The 26,319-nt window shown below is 39.4% G+C and overlaps 1 protein-coding gene across 1 annotated transcript in view; it reads left to right on the top strand.

The window, feature by feature from the left end:
* The window catches only part of LOC135479335 (mediator of RNA polymerase II transcription subunit 12-like protein), a 50,027-nt gene that overhangs the window by 10,129 nt on the left and 13,579 nt on the right, over positions 1-26,319 (top strand). Inside the window, 23 exon segments of the mRNA XM_064759158.1 lie at positions 2,459-2,598; positions 3,319-3,450; positions 4,003-4,129; positions 4,808-5,019; positions 5,478-5,592; positions 7,287-7,840; positions 8,929-9,092; positions 10,180-10,288; positions 11,618-11,748; positions 11,965-12,075; positions 13,035-13,176; positions 13,911-14,040; positions 15,685-15,912; positions 16,360-16,474; positions 17,421-17,595; positions 18,798-18,899; positions 20,103-20,177; positions 21,164-21,267; positions 21,788-21,952; positions 23,171-23,309; positions 24,012-24,080; positions 24,836-24,945; positions 25,387-25,507. Coding sequence (XP_064615228.1) covers positions 2,459-2,598; positions 3,319-3,450; positions 4,003-4,129; positions 4,808-5,019; positions 5,478-5,592; positions 7,287-7,840; positions 8,929-9,092; positions 10,180-10,288; positions 11,618-11,748; positions 11,965-12,075; positions 13,035-13,176; positions 13,911-14,040; positions 15,685-15,912; positions 16,360-16,474; positions 17,421-17,595; positions 18,798-18,899; positions 20,103-20,177; positions 21,164-21,267; positions 21,788-21,952; positions 23,171-23,309; positions 24,012-24,080; positions 24,836-24,945; positions 25,387-25,507 — 3,470 coding nt within the window.

Genomic DNA, 26,319 nt, shown 5'->3' with positions numbered 1-26,319 from the left:
TTTGCCCTTGTTTCAGGTTTTACAATAAGTGGTAATAGTGTGTCCCACATACATAACTTGTCACTGTCATTATTGGCTATCACACTTGATCCTCTCTATTTGCCCTTGTTTGAGGTTTTACAATAAGTGGTAATAGTGTGTCCCACATACATAACTTGTCACTGTCGTTATAGGCTATCACACTTGATCCCCTGTATTTGCCCTTGTTTCAGGTTTTACAATAAGTGGTAATAGTGTGTCCCACATACATAACTTGTCACTGTCGTTATTGGCTATCACACTTCATCCTCTCTATTTGCCCTTGTTTCAGGCTTTACAATAAGTGGTAATAGTGTGTCCCACATACATAACTTCTCATTGTCATTATTGGCTATCACACTTCATCCTCTGTATTTGCCCTTGTTTCAGGTTTTACAATAAGTGGTAATAGTGTGTCCCACATACATAACTTCTCACTGTCTTTATAGGCTATCACACTTGATCCTCTCTATTTGCCCTTGTTTCAGGTTTTACAATAAGTGGTAATAGTGTGTCCCACATACATAACTTCTCACTGTCATTGGCTATCACACTTCATCCCCTGTATTTGCCCTTGTTTCAGGTTTTACAATAAGTGGTAATAGTGTGTCCCACATACATAACTTCTCACTGTCATTGGCTATCACACTTGATCCCCTGTATTTGCCCTTGTTTCAGGTTTTACAATAAGTGGTAATAGTGTGTCCCACATACATAACTTCTCACTGTCATTATTGGTTTTCACACTTCATCCTCTGCATTTGCTCTTGTTTCAGGCTTTACAATAAGTGGTAATAGTGTGTTCCACATACATAACTTCTCACTGTCGTTATTGGCTATCACACTTCATCCCCTGTATTTGCCCTTGTTTCAGGCTTTACAATAAGTGGTAATAGTGTGTCCCACCTACATAACTTCTCACTGTCATTATTGGCTATCACACTTGATCCCCTGTATTTGCCCTTGTTTCAGGTTTTACAATAAGTGGTAATAGTGTGTCCCACATACATAACTTCTCACTGTCATTATTGGTTTTCACACTTCATCCTCTGCATTTGCTCTTGTTTCAGGCTTTACAATAAGTGGTAATAGTGTGTTCCACATACATAACTTCTCACTGTCGTTATTGGCTATCACACTTCATCCCCTGTATTTGCCCTTGTTTCAGGCTTTACAATAAGTGGTAATAGTGTGTCCCACATACATAACTTCTCACTGTCGTTATTGGCTATCACACTTCATCCCCTGTATTTGCCCTTGTTTCAGGCTTTACAATAAGTGGTAATAGTGTGTCCCACCTACATAACTTCTCACTGTCATTATTGGCTATCACACTTGATCCCCTGTATTTGCCCTTGTTTCAGGTTTTACAATAAGTGGTAATAGTGTGTCCCACCTACATAACTTCTCACTGTCATTATTGGCTATCACACTTGATCCCTGTATTTGCCCTTGTTTCAGGTTTTACAATAAGTGGTAATAGTGTGTCCCACATACATAACTTGTCACTGTCATTATTGGCTATCACACTTGATCCCCTGTATTTGCTCTTGTTTCAGGCTTTACAATAAGTGGTAATAGTGTGTCCCACCTACATAACTTATCACTGTCATTATTGGCTATCACACTTCACCCTCTCTATTTGCCCTTGTTTCAGGTTTTACAATAAGTGGTAATAGTGTGTCCCACATACATAACTTCTCACTGTCGTTATAGGCTATCACACTTCATCCTCTCTATTTGCCCTTGTTTCAGGTTTTACAATAAGTGGTAATAGTATGTTCCACATACATAACTTCTCACTGTCGTTATTGGCTATCACACTTCATCCTCTCTATTTGCCCTTGTTTCAGGCTTTACAATAAGTGGTAATAGTGTGTTCCACATACATAACTTCTCACTGTCGTTATAGGCTATCACACTTCATCCTCTCTATTTGCCCTTGTTTCAGGTTTTACAATAAGTGGTAATAGTATGTTCCACATACATAACTTGTCACTGTCATTATTGGCTATCACACTTGATCCCCTGTATTTGCCCTTGTTTCAGGTTTACAATAAGTGGTAATAGTGTGTCCCACATACATAACTTCTCACTGTCGTTATTGGCTATCACACCTCATCTTCTCTATTTGCCCTTGTTTCAGGTTTTACAATAAGTGGTAATAGTGTGTCCCACATACATAACTTCTCACTGTCGTTATTGGCTATCACACTTCATCCTCTCTATTTGCCCTTGTTTCAGGCTTTACAATAAGTGGTAATAGTGTGTCCCACATACATAACTCCTCACTGTCAGTATTGGCTATCACACTTCATCCTCTGTATTTGCCCTTGTTTCAGGTTTTACAATAAGTGGTAATAGTGTGTCCCACATACATAACTTGTCACTGTCATTATTGGCTATCACACTTCATCCTCTCTATTTGCCCTTGTTTCAGGCTTTACCATCAGCCGTATACTAACTGTGCTGGACATCCTGGACCGTCATAACTTTGAGCGTGTGGACCCGTCTTCAACCCTTGACTCTCTCTACAACAAAATCTTCGCCAGCCAACAAACCAAAGACAACAGTAACGAGGTGAAGAGCACACTGATGAAGACACTCTTAATATTTGTAGCACTTAAACCATCCTTAAAAATATCCTTGTTGAACATAATGCAGTGCCATCATAAATAATAGCTTAGGAAAAAAAATTTTGATAGTGAAAAAGGTAGGGTTTTAAGAAAATTAACAAAGAAGAAAGAACTTGTGTCAATATCCGAGGAAGACGAGTGAAACAGGCATTTGGATTATTCGCAGTGAACACAGTAATGTATTAAGGGCCTTACGTGTTATCACTGGATCTTTCTCGCTGAAGCCAATCCACCCTTTGAAATTATGATCCTGGCCCTAAAGCTTGAATCTATATCACACGAAATCAACAGCGATGATGGGTGGTAGTGTACTCAGGCCACTCCGGTTCCCTCCGTCCATATATGTGGCAAAACTGAAAAATTTGTGTGTGGCATCAAATGACATGAAATTTTTGGCATGGTCTTTGTACATGAGGTGCCTCTGGTCTCTGGAATCAACTTCTCATACAGCAAACAAGGGGAGCTGAATATGAAACTCACAGGGTTTATATTGGAACAATATTGATGACAGTATGCTTTTTAATTCATAACTAACAAGGCCATGGAGTTCACTGGAGACTTGAATTCCTGGCATGCTTGTTGTGAAGCGCTTGCGAGATATGAAATACTGTTTCACATTCATTATATATTCATCTCTGCCTTCTGCCATTTCATTGGTTAACAGCCTCCTATTGGAGATGAACCAATCATAAACCTTCTCATTGACTGGGCGGTGAGCATTCATCGACACGGACACCACAGAGCACTGGTGGTTGCTAAGCTGTTGGAGAGACGACAAAGTGAACTGCGCAGTGAGGTGAGGTCTTCAGCATTATAAGCAGTTACAAGCAATTATCCACGACTCCCTGGATAATACTGAAAGCAGAGGACCTGCTGTAGTTGACGTAAAAATCTGTCCACCATTAGGTTACTCATTTTACTTGATTCCAAGGTTTCTGTTGATCTTACAAAAATGTTTAGAGGTTTGTTTTTTAGGTAGAATGATCTCCTACTGGAAAATACGGAAGTTTCAGCACCAAAAATAATGTTTTATGAAATTTTCATTTATTGTATGAATTAGCCTCTAAAATGCACTATTTTTTGTGAGGTACTACTTTTCTTTTCATGAATTCTCCTACAGACAAACTTTAACCAAGCAAATTTTAAACATCATAGTACAACATACAGTAATGTAGCCTACTACAGTGTATCACTATCTAAGTTCACAAGAGACTCTTCAGAGGCTCCTAAACTTTGCATATTTTCTTTAGATTGCTTATGCTAAAAAAAACTTCAAAAACTTATGTTTATGTTAAGTCACGTCTGCTTGAAACAGTTTTGTTACATTCAGTTTTTCTGTCATTTGTAGAAATTCAATGATACTGAGGTGTTGGACGAGAAAGAATCCATGGGATCAGAAGCTATGGCAGCCACTGGGTTACCTCCCTTCCAGAACCTCTTCATACAGTTTTTAGATGAGCGGGCACCTGTTTTAGGTTTGTCTTTAATAATCATCTTCATATAAATCAAGACCAAGCTCTGATCCTAATAAATGTTAAGGATTTTTAGTAAGTTAGGAAAAGCACTGTGTTATTTCAGACGACTTGGTGTACTAGAATTACAGGCACATGTATTGTATGCCATGTAATTAAAATGTTCCTAATATTTTCTGTCATTTTGGTTTTACATATTTGATTTGGTGTTTTGCGCCATACTGAAGAATATTTCACTTATATGATGGTGGCCAAAATTATGGTTGGGGATACCAGGCACAGCCCCGGGGAAACCCAATGACCATCTGCAGGTTGCTGACAGACCTTCCCATGTACGGCCAGAGAGGAAGTCAGCATGAGCTGGACTTGAACTCACAGTGACTGTATTGGTGAGAGGCTCCTGGGTCATTATGCTATGCTAGCCCGCTAACCAGCTGAGCCACGGAGGCCCCTGATTTTCGTCTTAGCAGTGGTAAGAAAACCTTTGTCATCTCCAAAAAGAAAGAAAGGTGAGACCTTAATGAAGACATTAGTACAGACATTATTCAGTTACATTATTCAGTTACATTATTCAGTCACATTATTCAGTTACATTATTCAGTTACATTATTCAGTTACATTAGTCAGTCAGTATTCAGTAAGATGTACATGGATCCTATTGTTTGTTTGTTTGTTTAACAGATGACAGTTGGGGAGAAAACAAACAAGCCTTCGCCAATTTGATTCACCTTTTCTGTGAGTTAATCAGGAACGATGTCTTTTCCCACGATGCCTACATGTGTACGCTGATAGCTCGTGGCGACCTGACCTCCACTGCTGCCATGGTTACGCCCTTTGCGGACAGCGTGGACTTGTGCAGTGTGAAGAGTGAAGGAATCAAGATGGAAGTAATGGTACGTTAGTTGATCAAATATGTGTGGCACTTAAATTTATTTATTTATTTGATTGTTGTTTAACCCCATCCTTAAGAGTTTTTCACTAATAGTCTGGCGAGCACTTCAGTGGCTTAACGGTCTGAGCGCCTGCCTCAAAGTTGGAAGAGTACGTGATCAAACCTGGGTCTGGTCATACATGTACCAAAAACCTTAAAAAAAGGTACTTGTTGCTGCCTCGCTTGGCGTACAGCACACAGCACTGAGAGGTTAGGTCAGGTGAGCATAACTGGTTGGTCCGGTGTCAGTAAAATGTGACTGCATGGTATGTCAGTAGCGGCAGCACTTTCACAGTATGCATACACACACCTAATGACTCATTATCGTCATATGACTGACATCAGATATCTCTTCTTTTTACCAACATCATGTATCACTTGGTTTTAATGACATGAGACATTTTGCATTTTTCTACCCAGCCTCAGGATGACATTAAGACAGACATGGATATCCACAGTTCACTAGACATGATTTCTGATTGGTCAAGTTTGTTTGAAGAGAAAGATGGGCAGAAAACCAGCCCGGAACAGCCTGGTGAGTGTCAGAAGAGAACACAGTGGGGTGCAGGTTTTGTAAGAGAATTTATCTTGGGTTATTATACTATACATAATCAGGTAATATAAAAGGAATTACCCTATAAAGTAAAATTTGCTCCAGAAAAATGCATTTTTAGAAGTAAATGTCATAATTATTATTGTGAGTGTGGGGGAAAAGTGGTGTGAGCATTGTCGGTGTCTGTGATAGTGTTGGCATAGATATCTGTGTTGGTGTCTGTGTTGGTGTCTGTGTTAGTGTCGGTGCCTGCATTGACATCGGTGTCTGCATTGACATCAATGTCTGCGTTGGTGTCTGCATTGGTGTCTGCGTTGATGTCAGTGTTTGTGTGAGTGTTAGTGTTTGCGTCAGCGTTGGCGCCAGTATCCGAGTAAGCTTTTTTGTTTGGGTCAGTGGGGTAAGGTTTTATCTTTGGGTCTGCTAGTCTCACAGTTTTCACATCACCTATAGGAAACTTGTGGGAGTGATGAAGATGATTTGGACATTTACTCATTTTGGTCATAAATTAGGAATGTTTGCATTTTTAATCAAGTTAGCAGGTTTTGGCTGTTTGGAAGGTTAAGCTGTTTTTTTTAGCTTCTATATATTGGGCACTTTTACATGGATTGCAGATTAAAGTAAAAGAAAGCTAAGATATGAAGTAAGGATCATCATACAGACAACTGAAAACTATGCATAAAAATACTTTCATATATTTTTTTCAAAATTTTTTAAGAGTGTTGAAAGGCATTCAAATACTTGAATACTACTGTGGGATTTATGAGCCATACTGACAATATCTAGGAGCTCTGACGTCACATCACCTTTATTCCTGATGGTTACCAGAAAGAAGGAATTTTGGGGAACATTGTCTCAGTAATCTTTTACTAATTGGTAAAGAGTGTTTTTCCAACATTCAATGGCGTAATTTGAGTTGGAAAAACTTCCTGTGACATCAGAGTTCCTAAACTCTGAAAGTATGGTCCATAAATCCCACCTTAGAATTCAATTGTTTGAATGCCTTTAACTCTTCTCACAAAAATCTAAAAAAATTAGTGAAAGAATGTTTATGCATAGTTGTGTGTGGTCTGTTTACTGATGCCTACTTTGCTTCATGAAACCTCTTGGGATTGATAGACATGCTGTGAAGATGTTGACATTATACTTGATTTTCCTGTTTGGTAAAGACTACCATGTTTTAGTCTTGTCATGTTCACATTCACTTCACTGGTGTATATGTAGCCTCAGAGTAAGGTGTTACGTGTGGGTCAGCTGTTCTCAGTTTTCAACATATCTTCCATGAAACTTAGGCTGTCATTTGAACTGAATCCATTACCGGCGAGCCGTCAGATTTCTCAAAACCCTGGAAAAATGTTTCCTCCAGCCATAATAATGGTTTCTATTGTGAAAAATTCTGTATTATTATTGGAGGAAACATTTTTCCAGTAGAATATCGTCCTACCTTCCAACAGTTCAGAACACAGTATGGTACAGGTTTTGTAAGACAGTTTGTCACATTCTCTGAAGCCTCCTCAGACCAAAAAATGGTCAGATTTGAGAAGAAATAAATATGGTCTTTTATCCGTTTGTGTATGGTGTTATGTAAGAGTGTTTTTTAACAAAACTACATTTTAGAATTAGGATTGTGCCTGAAAGATGAAAGTTTTATAATAGCGGTGTTTTTCTTTCGTTAGCCTCTGTAAAATCGGTGAAGTCTGAGAAGGAACAGGGTGGAGTTCATTACAGTGGTATTATGCAAGAACCCGCCCCTCCTCCCCCCAAAGGGCCATCCCGTCACCTCCAGTATGCCACACACTTTCCCATACCACAAGACGATGCATCGTACCACGAATGTAACCAGCGCATGGTTGTCCTCTACGGCGTTGGGAAAACGCGCGATGACGCAAAACATGTCTCAAAGAAAATCACAAAAGAAATCCTGAAGCTTTTCAGTAAGAAAAACTGTATCGACATCAGTAGCGGTGCCATCGGGAAGGAGAAGAAGAAGAAGGACAAAGATACTGACACAGCCACAAATCTCGAAGCGACGTTCAATAAGTTTCAGAAACTGTCATACTACGACCAACACGCAGTCACATCGCAGTGTGCGGCCACAGTACTGGAGCAAATCAACACCTTCATGACAGCTACCCCCGGTTATCTCCCCCTAGTTGATAATGTGTCCTATTTATTTGATCTCATGGAGTACTCGTTAAATATTAATGGGGTCATCGAATTCTGCATTCAGGTAAGTTTTTCTTGTACAGATTACGGAGTAAGAGTCGTTGCTGTGACTCTGTTACCTCAGACTACTGTAGTTAATATTTGATTATTGTTTAAGAGAACACAAAAGAATTTTTCACTTATACAGCAAGAAGCTGTATTATGGGTGGAGGAAACCAGAGTGCCAGGGGTAAACCATCAACCTTTGGCAAGTTACGAACAAACTTTCTCAAATGTGACATACGGATATGGTCACCATATTGGTGGAAAGCAAGTGGCTTCAGCTCAGGTTAAGGGGGCCTCCGTGGCCGAGGGAGTTAGCAGACCAGCATTACGAAATGACAAAGGAGCCTCCCACCAATGCGGTCACTGTGAGTTCAAGTCCAGCTCATGCTGGTTTCCTCTCTGGAAGGTCTGCCTGCAACCTGCAGATGGTCATGAGTTTTCCCCAGGGCTCTGCCAGGTTTCCTCCCACCATAATGCTGGCCTCCGTCGTATAAGTGAAATATTCTTGACCAAGACGTAATACACCAATCAAATCAATGCAGGTTAACATGCGCAAACTGTTTAGCCAAACAGGTGTCGTCGACGTCTCTTGAAGGCCCCACATACGTGTACAATGAGAGCAGACATTCTACATATTCCCTGTCCGTGTCTGTTTTTGAACCTGGCACGTCTTAAGTTCGAGCAATTGAAATGCAATTGCGCCAAACCACCATACCGTTGTCTGCTCTCCCACGGATGTATTTGTACCAAAATTTTGTCCATGGCAAAGTTACTCATTTTGCTTCATTTAGTAAATATACATGTGACGATAGTTACTAGCCACTAAATACACATGTGATGATAATTACCAGCCAGTAAATACACGTGTAACGATAGTTAATAGCTAGTAAATACAGGTGTAAAGATACTTACCAGCTAGTAAATACACGTGTAATGATAGTTACCAGCTAGTAAATGCACATGTAATGGTAGTTACCAGCCAGTAAATACACATGCAACGACAGTTACCAGCTAGTAAATACATGTGTAAGGATAGTTACCAGCCAGTAAATACACGTTTAATGATAGTTACCAGCATTTGACCTTCAAGTTTTCTCTTCATTTCAGTTGCTCAAGGAGTTGATACAAGTAGAAGTGCAGTTGACAAACAAGAATTCGGCACTGGCGGGGAACTACTGCACGTCCCTGTGTATGTGTATCGTGGCTTTGTTCAGGAAATACCACTCGTATCTGGCGGTTAGTCAGGAGTGGGCGGTACAGGCCTTTGAGAAGTGAGTAGCGATCAATCATGATTAAAGTAAAGGAAAGCTAAAATATGCAGTAAGGTTCATCATACAGACAACTGAAAACTAGGCGTAAAAATACTTTCATTTATTTCTTCAGATTCTTCTTAAGAGTGTTGAAAGGCATTCAAATATTTGGAAACTACGGTGGGCTTTATGTGCCATACTGACGCTGTCTAGGAACTCTGACGTCACATGCGGGGTAAAAAGAGTTACTGCAATATTCAGTGTTTAGAGTTGGAAAAACTCCCTGTGACGTCAGAGTTCCTCAACTCTGATAGTATAGTCCGTAAAGCCCATGACACCTTAGAATTCAAATGTTTGAATGCCTTTAACTCTGTTCACAAAAATATATAAAAAAAAATAAATGAAATAAATATATATATATATAAATATTTATGCATAGTTTTAGGAGGTCTAATCAGTGATGCCTACTTTTTTTAGAGGCCTTTTTCTTTAAGGTATTCTTCCGGGCTCTGCTCGGTTTTCTCCCACCATAATGCTGGCTGCTGTCGTATAAGTGAAATAGTCTTGAGTACAGCGTAAAACACCAATCAAATAAATAAATAAACTTTGTGCAAACAAGCAATGAGGTTTAAAAATTACAGTAGACAAGTTTGGTGATGTCATTGTGCTGGTATTATTAAAGTTGTCTTGTCAGGAAGGAAGTGGCTCTCACAGAGTCAGATGGTTACAACACTGGTTGGCTGAAATTGTCAGGCCCCAGACCAATGAGGTCAACCAGGAGTTCAAATTTGAGACAACAGTGTTAACCACCAATGAAATATTAAAATATGTTACTGTATTTCACCTGAAGTCTAGCTTTTTTCAAGTGTAAAAATCACACATAAGTGTTGAAAACATGAAATAAAATTAAGGCTACATGTATGGAATGAGACTTCAGACTTAAGGGTGTTGAGTTGTCACCCTGTTTTAAACTCAAAATGCTAATGTTACCTGTGACAGTGGCTCTTATAGGCAATACCACATGTAGTTTGGGTAGAACGTGAAATATTAGAGCTGTAAAGTGAGATCTCGCATTTATTACCTTGTTTCTTTCCTTTCGTACCTGCAGCCTGATAAAGGTGGTAAGACATGTATCCAATCCTACAGACTGTAGCTCAGCGGAACGGTGTATACTGGCCTACCTGTACGATGTCTACACAGCCTGTAGCTACATCAAGGTAAGTCATGTGTGCTACCTTACAGACTCTAGCTACATCAAGGTAAGTTGGGTGCTACCTCGCAGACTAGCTACATCAAGGTAAGTCATGTGCGGTATCTGAGAGACTCTAGCTACATCAAGGTAAGTCATGTGTGCTACCTAACAGACTATAGCTAAATCAGGGTAAGTCGTACTACCTCACAGACTCCTAGCTACATCAAGGTAAGTCACGTGTGCTACCTCACAGGCTCGAGCTACATCAAGGTACGTCATGTGTGCTACCTCACAGACTAGCTACATCAAGGTACGTCATGTGCAGTACCTCACAGACTAGCTACATCAAGGTACATCATGTGTGCTACCTCACAGACTAGCTATATCAAGGTACGTCATGTGTGCTACCTCACAGACTAGCTACATCAAGGTACGTCATGTGTGCTACCTCACAGACTAGCTACATCAAGGTACGTCATGTGCAGTACCTCACAGACTAGCTACATCAAGGTACATCATGTGTGCTACCTCACAGACTAGCTATATCAAGGTATGTCATGTGTGCTACCTCACAGACTAGCTATATCAAGGTACGTCATGTGTGCTACCTCACAGACTCCAGCTACATCAAGGTAAGTCACGTGTGCTACCTCACAGACTCTAGCTACATCAAGGTACGTCACGTGCGCTACCTCACAGACTAGCTATATCAAGGTACGTCATGTGTGCTACCTCACAGACTAGCTATATCAAGGTACATCATGTGTGCTACCTCACAGACTCCAGCTACATCAAGGTACATCATGTGTGCTACCTCACAGACTAGCTACATCAAGGTACATCATGTGTGCTACCTCACAGACTCCAGCTACATCAAGGTACATCATGTGTGCTACCTCACAGACTAGCTACATCAAGGTACATCATGTGTGCTACCTCACAGACTAGCTACATCAAGGTACGTCATGTGTGCTACCTCACAGGCTCCAGCTACATCAAGATGAGGCCATCACAGATTTGGTCAGGTGCTTTTACAATCAATGAGAGACTTTATTGGTTCTGTTTTGGTACTGAAAACACACAGAACTTGACTACATACATCTAAATGATGTGATACATAAATGTGAAAGCCAGAATTACCTTTAAGAAAGTATGCTAACACATGAAATTTAGAAACTCTATGTACATAGGAATGTATTAATTTATACACTGACATGTTAGATGATACTCAAAATAATTCAGTGACTGGTATGATAGCAGTCCCCTTTATTGTAAGAATGAACATTAATTCCATTGAAACAACAGAGAAATGCATGATGGGATTTATCATCGTATTTTTGTTGTTTTTTTCCAGTCCAAGTTTGCCGATGTGTTCAGTAATGCTTACACCACGATGAACAACCGCCTTTGTGCTCCAACACAGCCATCCTCCTCCAACTTGTTGTGGGAACCTTCCTTTATGATTGATATCATCAACAGTGCCAGGTAATGTGGATAAAGATGTGAAATGTGTCACCAACAGTGCCAGGTAATGTGGATATAGATGTAAAATATGTCACCAACAGTGCCAGGTAATGTGGATGTAGAAATGATAAACACCATGAACAGTTCCAGGTAATATGGATATAAACATGAAATATGTCACCAACATGTGAAAGGTGAATCACATGACTGATTTAAACATTTCTTTGTTGGTAACAGACCTCAGCCAGATCCCCAGAGTGTGCGTCAGCTGAACGAAATGTCAGCGAATCGCTACAGCTTTGTCTGCAATGCCATGCTTCAGATTTGTGGATCTCAAGGGGCTGACAGGTGAGTTACTTCCTTTGTCTTTTGAGCCAATGACTAAGGACGAGAACAAGGTTTTTCTTGTGAGAACAAGAAAAAATGACCATTGTGTAGTAACATTTTACCTTTAAAAAAGGATCATTCCTTTACTGAGGAGTACAAGACAGCATTGGCAGGATGTCACAACTTCTGCAGATTTCATCTTCCTGTCACCAAGGTTGATACTGCACTATAGACTTCGTAATCATCCTTGCTTTTCTGTACGTATAAAGGTCTTCCAAAACCCCCTTTGACAGCCAATGGCATCGCGACCCGCCTACTGCCGCCAGGACGTTTTCAGCCAGTCATTGATCATTCCTTATAAGTGTGTATTTCCTTGTTTAAAAGCAATTGGATGTACGTTCAGAACTGATGTATTCTTTGACACAATATTATACGACAGCAGTTAGCAGTGCTGTGAATGGTGATGGTCAATGTGCTTTTCATGAAACAAACAGGCAGCAGAAAGTCACTACCACTGCCTAAGTTGTTGTTTTACTGTTAATTTTGAAGCCATTTATGCCTCAAAATGACAGCCCACCCTATAACCCTTAACACGACGATGTGCAGGGAATTACTTTTTGTGCTAACACTTCTACATCTAGTGTGAAATAAATTTATGCCACACACCGTATACTTCCCACTGCAGCCACATCCCATATTGTTTTGAACTCCTGTCAGTGTTAGTAACTATGGTGGAATTTGATTGGATCAGGAATCATGCATATTTATGAAGGAAAGTTCAGGACTTTGAAGCATTATTATGGCTCAGTAAATCAAGGTAGATGGTGTCAGACATCACTGTTTTTTTGTTTTTTTTTTTACTTTTATTTGCCTCTAAAATGCACTTTTTCAGGCAAATTTGTAGGGCAAGTACGATAATTATCAGTAGTGCTATCAACGTTATTGTTAGATTCCACTCCTGTAGTTGTGTCGTATTGCAGGCTGAATGACATCTCTATACTGTGTGCGGAGCTGACAGCCAAATGTAATGCGCTTAGTTCCGAATGGCTGGGAGTTCTACGTGCTCTCTGTGGCTCATCGAATCACAGCTGTGGGTTTATTGATGTCCTCACTCAGATTGATGTAAGTAATCTACAACACACCAAGTATAATTTTAATAATAAAATTTAATAAATAATATTTTACTCAACCTATTCACTCTGTTGTGCATGATCTAGAACAAAAAAGCGAATCTTTTGAAGTTACATTTCCTGTAATTGTTCACCAAATTAGCATCACAGGATGATAACTTGGTGAAAAATTGCGGGAAATTTTGGGTGATTTTCAGTATTTAAAGTACTTTTATCCGACTTTTTTGATTTAAATATTTCCTTGTTATTGAATGCCAGACTCAGGGAAGTTTTACTTATTTGACAATCCTCCTAACATTACATCCATATCGTTAAGTCATTATCATAACATTTAGTTGAGGTGGGAAGGGGAATAGTTTCTAAAATTACATTTTTTTTTTTTTGGTTTAAAAAATAAAAAAAGTTCACCCTAAGTAGAACGCACATTTAAATTGTACACTATGGTACACTGTAAAGTTGAATGTTTTTATTAAGTTATTGAATTAAATAAGGTGATTATTATTATTGAGTTATTCTTAAGTTTTGGGTTCATTGATACCACCATATATATTCTTACTGAGGTCGTTTATTGCTTATGTTTGTTATAATGACATTAATCACATGTATTAGCCTAATTCTTGATGAGTTTTACCTGCTCTAGCTGAGTGTCTCGTCCTTAAATGGCTAGCTGGCTGGCTGGCTCACCTCTGACCTCTGTATTCTAGCATTCTGTGTTACCTGTTGCAGGTGGGTGACTTGTCAATCCATGACTCTCTAGCTGTCTTCACGTCTATCCTCATCGCTCGCCACTGCTTCTCACTCCAGGACTTTGTCGGCCATGTTGCTCTCCCATCCCTCATGGCGGCCTGTCCCTCGAGTAAGTTCACCTGTCATTTGTGTATGCCCATCTTGTAAGCTCACCGGTCACATGTGCCTGCCCCTCGTTTAAGTTCATCGTTCAGTTGTGCCTGTAAATTGGCTTTGTGTTTTGTTCCCGACCTGAAACCGAGCTGGCAGTCCCTCAATGTTTTGACTTAGGCATTATTATATTAGAGGGTTATTTGGCAACACTGATTTAAATTGTTGTTGTAGGGCTGAGGGTTATTAGGCCACACTGATTGTTGTTGTTGTTGTTGTAGGGCCGGAATGTATTCTTTTTTCAATGTCGGAGAAAGGTATAACAGTAAAATAAACCTTGAAAATCATCTAATTTTGGGAAATGTGGTCTATTCCCAGGCTTTTTTTTCTGTTGAAGCCTAGAAAAACAGAACAGACAAAATAAAAATGCCATTTTCAGGTTTGTTAGTGTCCGCTCGCCCATAAAACTCAAAATGTATTTGCTCCTGGTTTCCTCTACCATGAAATCCTATAAATGAAATCTTTTCATGTATGGGATTGACCACCAATCAAATGAGTAAATAATGCTACCGTTACCGAGTAAATAATGCTACCATTACCGAGTAAATAATGGTACTGTTACCGAGTAAATAATGCTACCGTTACCGAGTAAATAATGCTACTGTTACCGAGTAAATAATGCTACCGTTACCGAGCAAATAATGCTACCGTTACTGATTATTAAACATAATTGAGTTATTCAGTCTTGAATGTTGTGTTTTACATCAACAAGATTCCAGCAGTCACGTTACATGTCCATTTTGCTTTTCAATTTGGCAGAATTCCCAAGCTTTCGTCTGTGTACAGTATCAAACTTTATTTCAGTTTGAGTGGTATTTGTTTTGCACTGTTGTTTCACTGTACTTCCCTTTTTACAAAATATTCTTAATGTATACAAACACTTTAATGAAACAATTTTGATTATAAACTCTAATGGTAGATGTCTATGCTGAGTTTGCCCAGTATCAATTAACAAATTGTTCTAAAACAATCTTCCAAAAAGGTTTTCAAATTCATAACTTCCTTTTGCTTTGAAATATATGTATATAATTTACATTTTATCACTTTGTCACTTGTTCTGTTATCAAAGCACTCACTACTGCTTATTTTGAAGACTGGGAAAAGGTATTAAGTTTGTTTCAGGTTTTGGAAGGCTCACTGTTTCTCACAGGTTGATCTTCCTCTTGTTGGCGTTTTCTATTTGCAGATTTATGGGTTTACTGCTTTTCTTCTCTTATTTTCACCCTGACATACATCGAAAAAAATGTTTTTCATCACGTCTATATTCATTTACAGACATATATGATGTATGTGCCTTTAAACCGTTTCCTCAAAAGCAGTTTGTTACGTGTACAATCCAGTGAATGACATTGTCAACATTTGTAATGTGTAAATACGACTCTTAAAGTTGTTACGTTAAAGGTGAGATGTTTTAGTTTTCATCTTATCAAGCAGATATTTGTTTGGTAATCAAGCAGTTGCTTTGCTCCCAAAAGGCGAAAAGTTTGCGGAACTGTTGTTGTAAATCAAGGCAGCAAAAGAACACCACTTTAATTACTGGCTGTTTGTCTGATTGTCAGTCTGTCTGTGTGTCTGTGCTAACATTCCCTGACTGTAATTTCAGCTGGAGGAGATCAGGATGCAGAGTCGGGCGCGAGGCTGACCTGTCATCTATTACTACACCTCTTTAAGACCTCACCGGTCACCTTCTCCCCGACAAGTCTTCAGGGAAGAAACACGTGTAATGTGCGGGCATCGTGTGATCGCAATCTGCTGACAGCAGCTCACGCCAGCATCACCGTGGGTGCTGTGCTGGCCGTGCTCAAAGCTATGTTAGTTCTGGGTAAGTTATGTTAATTCTTAGTGAGCTATATACTCTAATTCCTCAACCTTTTCGCATGTGAAAGAGCAACTTTCAGTGCAACTTTTTGCACATTTTAAATTTGTTTTTGGAGACAAATCTACATGTGCATTGGTTGGAATGGCCAGTTTCAGGCCTTCACAAAAGGTAAAATTTTGTCAATCTACACAGCGTAATGCCTTCAGAGTATGTTTGTATAAACTCCTTGCAAACATTCGAAAAGGTTGAAGAATTACAGTATGCTGTATGCAGGTTCTTGGCAATAAGCTATGCTGGTTTTTGATAAGCTGTGCTTCAGTTTTGATCTCAGTAAACCCACTAGATAGCAGTTAAATGAAATCATTCAATCGGTCTTCCAGCTGGGTAGTAAACAGCTCATTTCTGTATTATCTGTATTAATATATTTGCTTTTCATGCATGAGTGTGTGTGGTTGACAGGTGATTCATGTGGGGAGGAGGAAGTAGACAAATCTGCCAGCAGTACCAGCAGGACAGGCAATCAGCAGCAGGACTTGTTCAGTACGCTGTTCAAGAGTTTTGAGGAAAACTTGGAGTGAGTACCTTATATACTGCACTGTCCTAACTGTAAATGACCTAAAATGATCTAAAACAAAGTGGTACATCTTCCTGATTCTGAAAGATCTATTGATTGTAGACAGGTGTTTTGAGGTTTGTTTGGAACGAAGGATGATGTCTTTCTGAAAGAGTCTATTTCAACACCATTTTATTTTGACATTTTATTTGCTTATAAAATTGCTCTGTTTTTGGTGAAATTTTAGGTCATTTATTGTACTGTTGCTCCACTTACAACTCATTGGGTTGTGAGTATCTAGGTCACTTGTAGATTGCGTATTTGAACCCAGCTCAAGCTGGATCAGTCATGTCTATATGTTAAAGACTTTCACAGTCATATACCAGATAAAGGAGTGATGTTTTTGTTTTATTTTTTTGGTTGATTTTTTTTTTCTTTTTCCTCTGCCCAAAATTCAGGAAAAACAAACTAAATAAGATGGAGATATTCCAAATTCCTGACAAGTCTAATGTACAATGTGTACTTTTTTTTACAAATCTCTCATGCGTACACTCCGGCCCTGATAGCACAGTTGGTAGAGTGTCTGCTTCGGGAGCGAAAGATCCAGGGTCAATCCTGGGTCGAGTCACACCCAAGACCTTAAAAGAGGAAGTTGTAACTTCCTCGCTTGACGTTCAGCATGAAGGGGATAGTGCAACGACTGTTTGACCCATATCAGTATAATGGCTCAGGCGGGGCGGCTTACTTGCCTCCAGTAGGGTGCCTCATGAAGCAGCACTAGATAAAAGAGCGGTGGAAATCCGTCCTGCAACAAGGAGACACATTACATGCATTCTACGGATTCCTTCGTCGTGATATGACTGAAAAATTGTTAAGTACGACGTTAAACCCCAAGCACTCGCCCACTCACTCACTCATGCTTACATGTATTAGGTTGTAATGTCTCCCTTTGTTTGTCACTCTCAAGGCCGACCAGTAGAGGTAGTAATGGTGGTATGGAGACGGCCGGACTGAGCGAGTACGCCAAGTACACACTGAAGGAGATTCGTAGTCAAGAATGGGTCAGAGAGAAGTTCCTCAAGGATCCCGAGGGGCTGTTCAACCAAGAGCTTCTACTGGACTCCATGTTGTCTCCAAAACAGGTAAGTAACCAAAGTAACCAGTTACAAATGGGAGAAAAGTTCGTCAAGGATCCTGAGGGACTGTTCAACCAATGGCTTCTACTATACCATGGTTATGAATGGAACGTTCTGAAAATGAGTGCTCCCATTTTGACGCATGACCACTTCATGAGGATTCTCCTCAGAAAGATAATGTAGTTGCCCTAAACATTCACCTGAAGAAATCAAAGTCATAAGATATTATTTGAGCTGCTGAAACTTCCATTTTTAGCTCACCTGTTCAAAGTACAGGCATAGCTCAGGCTCTACCCAGGCTGGGCCTGGTGTCTAATAACATGGAAAGCCAAATTTAAAGAACAGGTCAGGTGTGGTATCTTGAGAAGCACTGCATATATTGAGCTATGCACACATGTTGAGCACAATAACATGAGGGGGATTTTCCATTGTTCATTTGCTGCGTGCATATTAGTTACAGTAAATTATGAAATTCACTACTTCTGATAGAATCAAAGCGAAAGAAAATCTTAGTTGTGGCATCTCAAAATGTATTGCATCTATATGCATATTAAGCACATTGATGTAAGGAGGATATTTCATTGTTGATGCTATTTATGCATGTTAATTACCATAAATTACCAATTCACCATTTCGGTACTTGATGTATTGAGCTGAAGTTTTGCATTCATGTGGCTCTTTTATAGCCTTGCTACCAAATCCGAATTAGAGGAAATCTAAGGTCATAAAATATTACATTCATTGTTGAAACTTAATTTTTTCTTTCTGATTTATTTATTTATTTATTTGATTGGTGTTTTATGCCATACTCAAGAATATTTCACTTATACGACGGCAGCCAGGGTTCTGGCGGGAGGAAACCCGGCAGAGTCCGGGGGAAACCTACAACCATCTGCAGGTTGCTGGCAGACCTTCCCACATACAGCCGGAGAGGAAGCCAAGAATGAGCTGGACTTGAACTCACAGGGACCACATTGGTGAGAGGCTCCTGGGTCATTACGCTGCGCTAACATGCTAACCGACTGAGCCACAGAGGCCCCAATTTTTTTCCTATCTGATCACCTGATCATTTAGCTTGATTCCAGTGGTGTTACTTCTGTTTTTAATTGCATGCGGTTGTATTATATAAGTAACATTTTCGTATCCCTTGAACTGCTATCCTGTTACTATGGTTACCACTACAATCACCGTTTGGTTCCCTTACCCAGGCTCAGCGACTGTTACAGATGTTATGTTATCCGAATGGGATACCGAACCAGGTAGAAGGCAGCGAGCCCGACAATAAACAGGTCATACAGAGAATACTGCAGGTAAGGCCTAAACAGGAACATGTAATTCTAATTCTGACCTATCGCGGTCGTTTGTTTCCCCCATGCTCTGCCTGGTTTCCTCACACCATACTGCTGGTCGCTGTCGTATATGCGAAATATTCTTGAGTACAGCGTAAAATCAAGAAAAATAAATAAATAAATTGAACTGTCAGACATTCTTAGCGATCAAACATACATGTAATTGTTAATGTATTTGGTATTGGCATATTACAGTTTTTAATGTCTGCAATTTACATTTAGTTGGCTTATGGCATTCTTTTATTTGAGAAAGCAGATGTTCATATTTTATGACACAGGCATTTCCGACACAGTCATTTCTGACACAGCCATTTCTGATACAGCCATTTTTGACACAGCCATTTTTCACGCAGCCATTTCTGATACAGCCATTTCTGGCACAGCCATTTCTGACACAGCCATTTCTGGCACAGCCATTTCTGACTCAGGCATTTCTGACTCAGCCATTTCTGACACAGCCATTTCTGACACAGCCATTTTTGGCAGAGCCATTTCTGGCAGAGCCATTTCTGACCCAGGCATTTCTGGCACAGTCATTTCTGGCACAGTCATTTCTGACACAGCCATTTCTGACACAGCCCTTTCTGGCAGAGCCATTTCTGACACAGTCATTTTTGACCCAGGCATTTCTGGCACAGGCATTTCTGGCACAGACATTTTTGACACAGGCATTTCTAACTGCTGTTTATGTTTCCCCTTATCCCATACTCTCATTGGATAATATGTCACTTTGGAAAAGTTCTTCTCTGCGTGTATCCTTTATCCCGGGGGTAACTGATCTTTAGACTTTTAGTGTCATTAGCTTTAACAGTTATCATTACCTGTAACAAGTATCATTACCTGTAACAAGTGTCATTACCTGTACCACGTATCATTACCTGTAACAAATATCATTACCTTACCAAGTATCATTACCTGTGACAAGTATCATTACCTGTGTCAAGTATCATTACCTGTAACAAGTATCATTACCTGTACTAAGTATCATGACCCGTAACAAGTATCATTACCTGTAACAAGTGTCATTACATGTAACAGTTATCATTACCTGTGACAAGTATCATTACCTGTGACAAGCATCATTATCTGTGACATGTTTCATTACCTGTAACATGTATCTTTGTTAACCTGTATATTAATATCCATCTTTACGTGTATTTTCAGACACTTGACCGCTGGTCACTTAGATTGTCTCTGCTGGAACTCCAGCTAATGTTCAAACAGTCAGCATCTCAATCGGTACGTGCATTTACATGTACCGTAATTCTTTCACCTTTTCGCATGTTTGTAAGGTGTTTATTCAAGCATATTTGAAGGTATTATTCTGTGTAGACTGTTAAAACCATACTTTTTGTGAAGCCCTGAGACTGGCCAATCCAGCCAGTGTTGTTTTGTCTCCTAAATCAAGTTAACAATGGACATAAATTGTACTGAGATTTGCTCTTTGATATGAGTAAAGGTTGTGGAAGTAGGGTAGTATTTATTTGTGGTCTAAGATTTTAATCCAGTGGCTTTTAATCCAATTCACTTTGCTGATACAGAGAGTTTCAACATGAGAAGAAAGTCAACTTGTATTCAGTATTGATATTTCAACTTGTATTCAGTATTGATATTTCAACTTGTATTCAGTATTGATATTTCAACTTGTATTCAGTATTGATATTTCCCAAATAAGATTGGCAGCACTGAATAGCGTCTACTATGTGCAGAATACATTTCATGTTCACATGTCATTATTGTTTAGTTAAAAAAAACACTTTATCACAGTTCTGGCTCAAATCTGTACTGTTCCCATTTGTGGTGTAAATTTACTAAACGTGTATATAGAAGCATGTGGGTCATGTACAACAACTCTTTTAGATGGTTGATGAACAATACAAGTGACTGTGCAAAAAAATGTTTGTTATCAATCGTGTTATGTCGTCTGGTGAGCTGATTCGAAGATCTATGTTCAGTTTTCAGTGCAGACTAGAAAAATCGAACAATATGCTATTGTGTGTTTTCAAAAATTCTGACCCGAGCATGTGCTCCCTTCTCACAGCAGAGTGGATGTGTAAACTGCATGGAAGCTAGTAATTATTGTCTTTCCTATAACACCAGCTAACTTATTCATATATATTTATATATGGCAGTATCCTATGTACATGGACAATACTGTCTGGAGTAAAATATATTATTATTATTATGACTTTGTCACAACTTACAATGGTTTTTTGCTTGGACAGGACACTTTGCTGGACAACATTGCCCGTGGCACGATAGACTTGTTCCAGCAGCAGACGGAGAATCGTGGTTCATCCAACAGACCCGGATCACCGTCCATGAATGGGTAGGCAGCAATTACAACTTCGAACATTGTTCAAACTGTAACTAGCAAATACCTGAAATAATTATCCATGAATTAGTTAGATGGACTTACAATTTTATTTCAACGGGAAAATATTAAAAAGTTAATCTAAATTTAAATTGTTGTTTTAAGTGCGGAACAAATATTTTTTTATAATTTGTGGAGAGTATAAAAATAAAAGTTAAGAATCATCTAAACTGTGAAAAATGTGGCATATCCCAGTGTTTTTTCCTGTTGAGGATATATTTACAAGATTGGAAAGGCATGAAAACAGGAAAATCAAAAAACATCAACATCAGACAGGCAACATACATCGTCAGTATGGTACATAAAGCCCACTTTACTAACTGAATGTTAAGACAGCAAATAATTTAGTGTTAAACATTGAAAAGTTGGTCTCCCTCAATACAATTATTGATGTTGAAAATAAGAAGCTGTAAAATGGGAATGAGGTAGCTCGCATCTACTTGTAAAGATCATCGTTGTGTTTTCTCTCATTTAGCGATGGTGACAAAGAGGATGTGTGGCTGGTAGCACCACTGATCTCCAAACTGGCCAGTGGGGCACAAGGAAGAGTACTCAAGCTGGCAGGCCAGGTGTTAGAGAGTAGCAATAATCTCTTCCTCTCCTCCAAGGGAAAGATGGACAGAGAGAAGACGCAGAAGAGGTCAGTGTTGTATACAGTAGTGAAACTATACAAAACTTTCTCTTTGTGTCAGGGATTGAAATTTCCAAAAAAACATTTCCTACCTGTCATATGTGACAAGATATTTTTTTCCTACCTTTCCCAAAAGTTATCTTGTCTACCTTTCCCAAAAGTTGTTTTATCTTCCTTTCCCAAAAGTTGCTCTGTCTACCTATCCCAAAATGTTATTTTCTACCTTTCCCAAAAGTTGTTTTGTATACCTTTCCCAAAAGTTGTTTTGTCTTCCTTTCCCAAAAGTTGCTTTGTCTACCTTTCCCAAAATTTTATTTTCTACCTTTCCCAACAGTTGCTTTGTCTACCTTTCCCAAAAGTTGTTTTGTCTACCTTTCCCAAAAGTTGCTTTGTCTACCTTTCCCAAAATTTTATTTTCTACCTTTCCTATAAGTTGTTTTGTATACCTTGCCAAAAAGTTGTTTTGTCTACCTTTCCCAAAAGTTGCTTTGTCTACCTTTCCCAAAATTTTATTTTCTGCCTTTCCTATAAGTTGTTTTGTCTACCTTTCCCAAAGTTGTTTTGTCTTCCTTTCCCAAAAGTTGCTTTGTCTACCTTTCCCAAAATTTTATTTTCTGCATTTCCTATAAGTTTTGTATACCTTGCCAAAAAGTTGTTTTGTCTACCTTTCCCAAAAGTTGCTTTGTCTACCTTTCCTAAAATGTTATTTTCTACCTTTCCTATAAGTTGTTTTGTATATCTTACCAAAAATTTGTTTTGTCTACCTTTCCCAAAAGTTTTTTTTTTCTACCTTTCCCAAAAGTTTTTTTGTTTTCTGCCTTTCTCAAAAGTTTCTTTTTCTACATTTCCCAAAAGTTTTTCTTTTATACCTTTCACAAAAGTTATAAAAGTCCACCTGTATTCATTTGTTACACCTGTCTCTCAGGCTTAACATCATGGCCCTTCCTTGCAAATACAAACATTACATTTATAAGGTTTAAGTTTTGATATGGTGCATTTTGGTCGAAAAATATTCAGAAATTGCCCTGAATACTGTACTAATTTGCTAAAACTGTGCTAAATAGCGCTGTATCTGTCACATATGATCTGGCAGTTTTGTCCTCACCAGTCTCAAGGTCAGCGGTCACAGTGTCTTTGAAGGGAAACCCAGCCTTTCATGTCCCTAGTGCTGATGTGTATGAAGTACCCATGTGATGGTATGGCTAACTCCGTTGTTTTGTGTTTCAGTAAGTCGTTACTGAGCCACCAGCCTTTCCTGTCCCTAGTGCTGACATGTCTGAAGGGTCAAGATGAACAGAGAGAAGGGCTGCTGAACTCTCTGGATTCCCAGTTATACAGGTTCATCAATAACACCAAGGAAATACTGGTCAGTAGTACAGCATGGAGCATCGTCTTCGCAGGTGTAATGGTTAGAACATCCACCTCAAAATCAGTCATGCCAAATACCTGGGTATTTTCCTGGCTTTGAACTCGGCATTGACATGACAGAAAACACGTCAATTTTTGTATTGACGCAGCGTATGGCATATGTCATACACTGAATATCCTGCAGCAGATGACATATGTCTTCTGGCTAGGTTTTCTCCCTTTGTTTCATTGTGAAAACAAAGAACATGTGGTTGAAGCTGTTTGACTATAGATCGGACTTCCACTCTGAACTGATGGGTCTTTTGCAGGATAAATTCACATCATGGTTACTCAGTGACAGGATATGGAAATTTATCCTGCATCTGGGATATATTCTGAAATCCTGCAGATGATGTCAAATGTGTCTGCTAAGTATGGTATCTCCCTTTGTTGGGTCGTGAATGCATAGCTGTAGCAATTTTCCTATACATCGGTGTTCTGCACTGAATTAATGGATCTTTGCAGAATAAATTTGTTACATGATTACGCAGTGATAGGATACGCAAATATATTGTGTCAGTAACCCTCATATCTCTGTATCCTATCACTGAGCAACCATGTAACGTATCTGGTGTCTGACTGTGGATCATCATCTCACTACATTGTACTGTATTACAATAATTAGTATCACATGATAACAAAACAAGGATTTTATTTACAGGACAAAAGCCCTGACGAGGGTAAAATCCGTCAGAATCTTCATGAAGCTCTGCAATTAAGGCTGAGTTTGGTAAGTATTGACATAAACCCATAAAGAGGATTGATTCTTCGCTATGCATGTAAACTAGAAATAATCTTGCTATCACTATTCTGGTAACCCTGGTAATGAATGTGGGAGATTTATGTGTTTTTTTTTTTTTTTTTGCTTGCTAATGTCATTCCTGAGTGTCGGCATTTAACTCCAATAACAGTGAGACCAATTTTAAGGTAAATGTTAAGGGTTGTGTCTTACAAAGTACTGCATTTATTGAGCATAGGTTTTGTATACATGTACATGTAAAGCACAATAACACAAGGGAGATGTTTAATCATTATATTAATAGCTGTGAATTACAAATTTCACGACTGCAAGATATTATGAAGTTTTGTATTCATCCAGGAACTGTGGCCTCCATGGCCAAGGGGGTTAGCACGGCGCAATGACCCAGGAGCCTCTCACCAATGCAGTCGCTGTGAGTTCAAGTCCAGTTCATACTGGCTTCCTCTCCGACCAAATGGCACGGTCTGGCAGAACCCTGCAGATGGTTGTAGGTTTCTCTCGGGCTCTTCCTGGTTTCCTCCCACCATAATGCTGGGCGTCGTCGTATAAGTGACATATTCTTGAGTACGGCGTAAAACACCAATCCAATAAATAAATCATCCAGGACCCCTTTCATTGTAATTATAGAGCACAGCGTTCATTTCAGTATTGCAGGTAAGGTATGAATTCACAGGTGTGGCATTTGATGTAAATTAATGAAAGATAATTCTCTTTCTGATTGACAGGTTGGGGGAATGTTTGACACTATACAGCGAAACAACACGTTGACGTCTGATTGGGCGATGATTCTCCTCCAGCTTATCAGTTACGGCGTGGTAGACATGCAGACAAACAAGTAAGTATTGTCAAGGAGCTTTCTTGAGTTGGTCGTGGCCAAGTGGTAAACCTTTTCAGTCTCTAGGACAGATGAGATGCAATTCAAACCCAGCCCAGGACAGGGAATTTGCTTGTGAAGATCTCTTGTCTTCCACCAACAGCTGTGGGATCTGTACATCACATGTGAAAGTGTTTGTCTTTGACTTTCACACAACCTGTGAACTAAATACTGGATTTGATTGTCATTAGAAGGTGGTCCTGATACTTCTGACCATCGAGGTTGCAGAGTTGAAAATAGTTTTTCCTCTCAGATGTAAATATCTTGTCAAATTGTTGATCAAGGTCATTGGTTTACTGCAGGCATTTTGGTAAGCCTTACCAATGTCATATCAGTGTAAAATTTAAAAAAAAAAAAAACAATCAAATAACTTAAACTGCTGCTTTGTTTGTTGGCTAACAGTGAGTTGTTCACAACAGTCCTGGACATGCTGTCTGTCCTCATTCTGAGCTCTCAGGTGGTGGAGGTAGAAAAGGGAGAGGACAACAAGAAGGCCTACAGCAACCTCATCAAGAAACTCAAGGTTTGTCCTTTGTTTGTGTTGTTTTTTTTTTTTCTTACTTTTGCTTTGTACATTGGGAAGTTTTGCATTGTTCTTTGTGAAGTGCCAATACCACAAATACTACTGTAATTGTTTAGCATTTTTCGCATGTTTGCAATGTGTTGTTTCAGGGATATTCTGAAGGCATTATTTTGTGTTGACTGATTTAATTGTACTTTTTATGAAGCCCTGAAATTGGCCAATCCAACTGATGTAGCTTTGTCTCTAAAATATTATTATAAATTGCACTGAAAGTTGCTCTTTAGTATGCGAAACGCTTATTATCCGAACGCTTCGGTGGCCTAATGGTTAGAGCGTCCACCTCAATGTCAGGAGAGCCCAGGATCAAACCTGGGTGGGGTCATACCAAAGACTTACCAAATGCCGCCTCGCTTGGCGCTCTGCAGTTTAGAACAAGGAAACATGACTGACAGGTCAGCATAATGTGACTGAGTGGGGTGTCATGTCTGGTGTCTTCGCTCACGATGCCTCAATGAAGCAGCACCATGGTGGCATGGACTCTCCCTGCCAAAAGAAGAGACAGTATATGTACACACACCGAATGACTAATTGTGGTCTTACTAGAAAACTGTTAAGTGCGACATTAAACCATAAGCATGCATACATACATGCCTACATATTTGCATATTATTGTCCTAGATGTATGAGAATATTGATCACATGTGGTGTGGATCTTTCAGCCATGTTGGCTCTCCTGCCGGACATTTGAAATTCTTCCAGCAACCTGCAGATGGTTGTGGGTGTCCCCCAAGCTCTGCCAGGTTTCCTCACAC

Source organism: Liolophura sinensis, chromosome 12, assembly GCF_032854445.1.
Source record: "Liolophura sinensis isolate JHLJ2023 chromosome 12, CUHK_Ljap_v2, whole genome shotgun sequence".
NCBI lineage: Eukaryota > Metazoa > Mollusca > Polyplacophora > Chitonida > Chitonidae > Liolophura > Liolophura sinensis.
The sequence above is the reverse complement of the archived record's forward strand: the minus strand, read 5'-3'. Positions and strand labels throughout refer to the sequence as shown.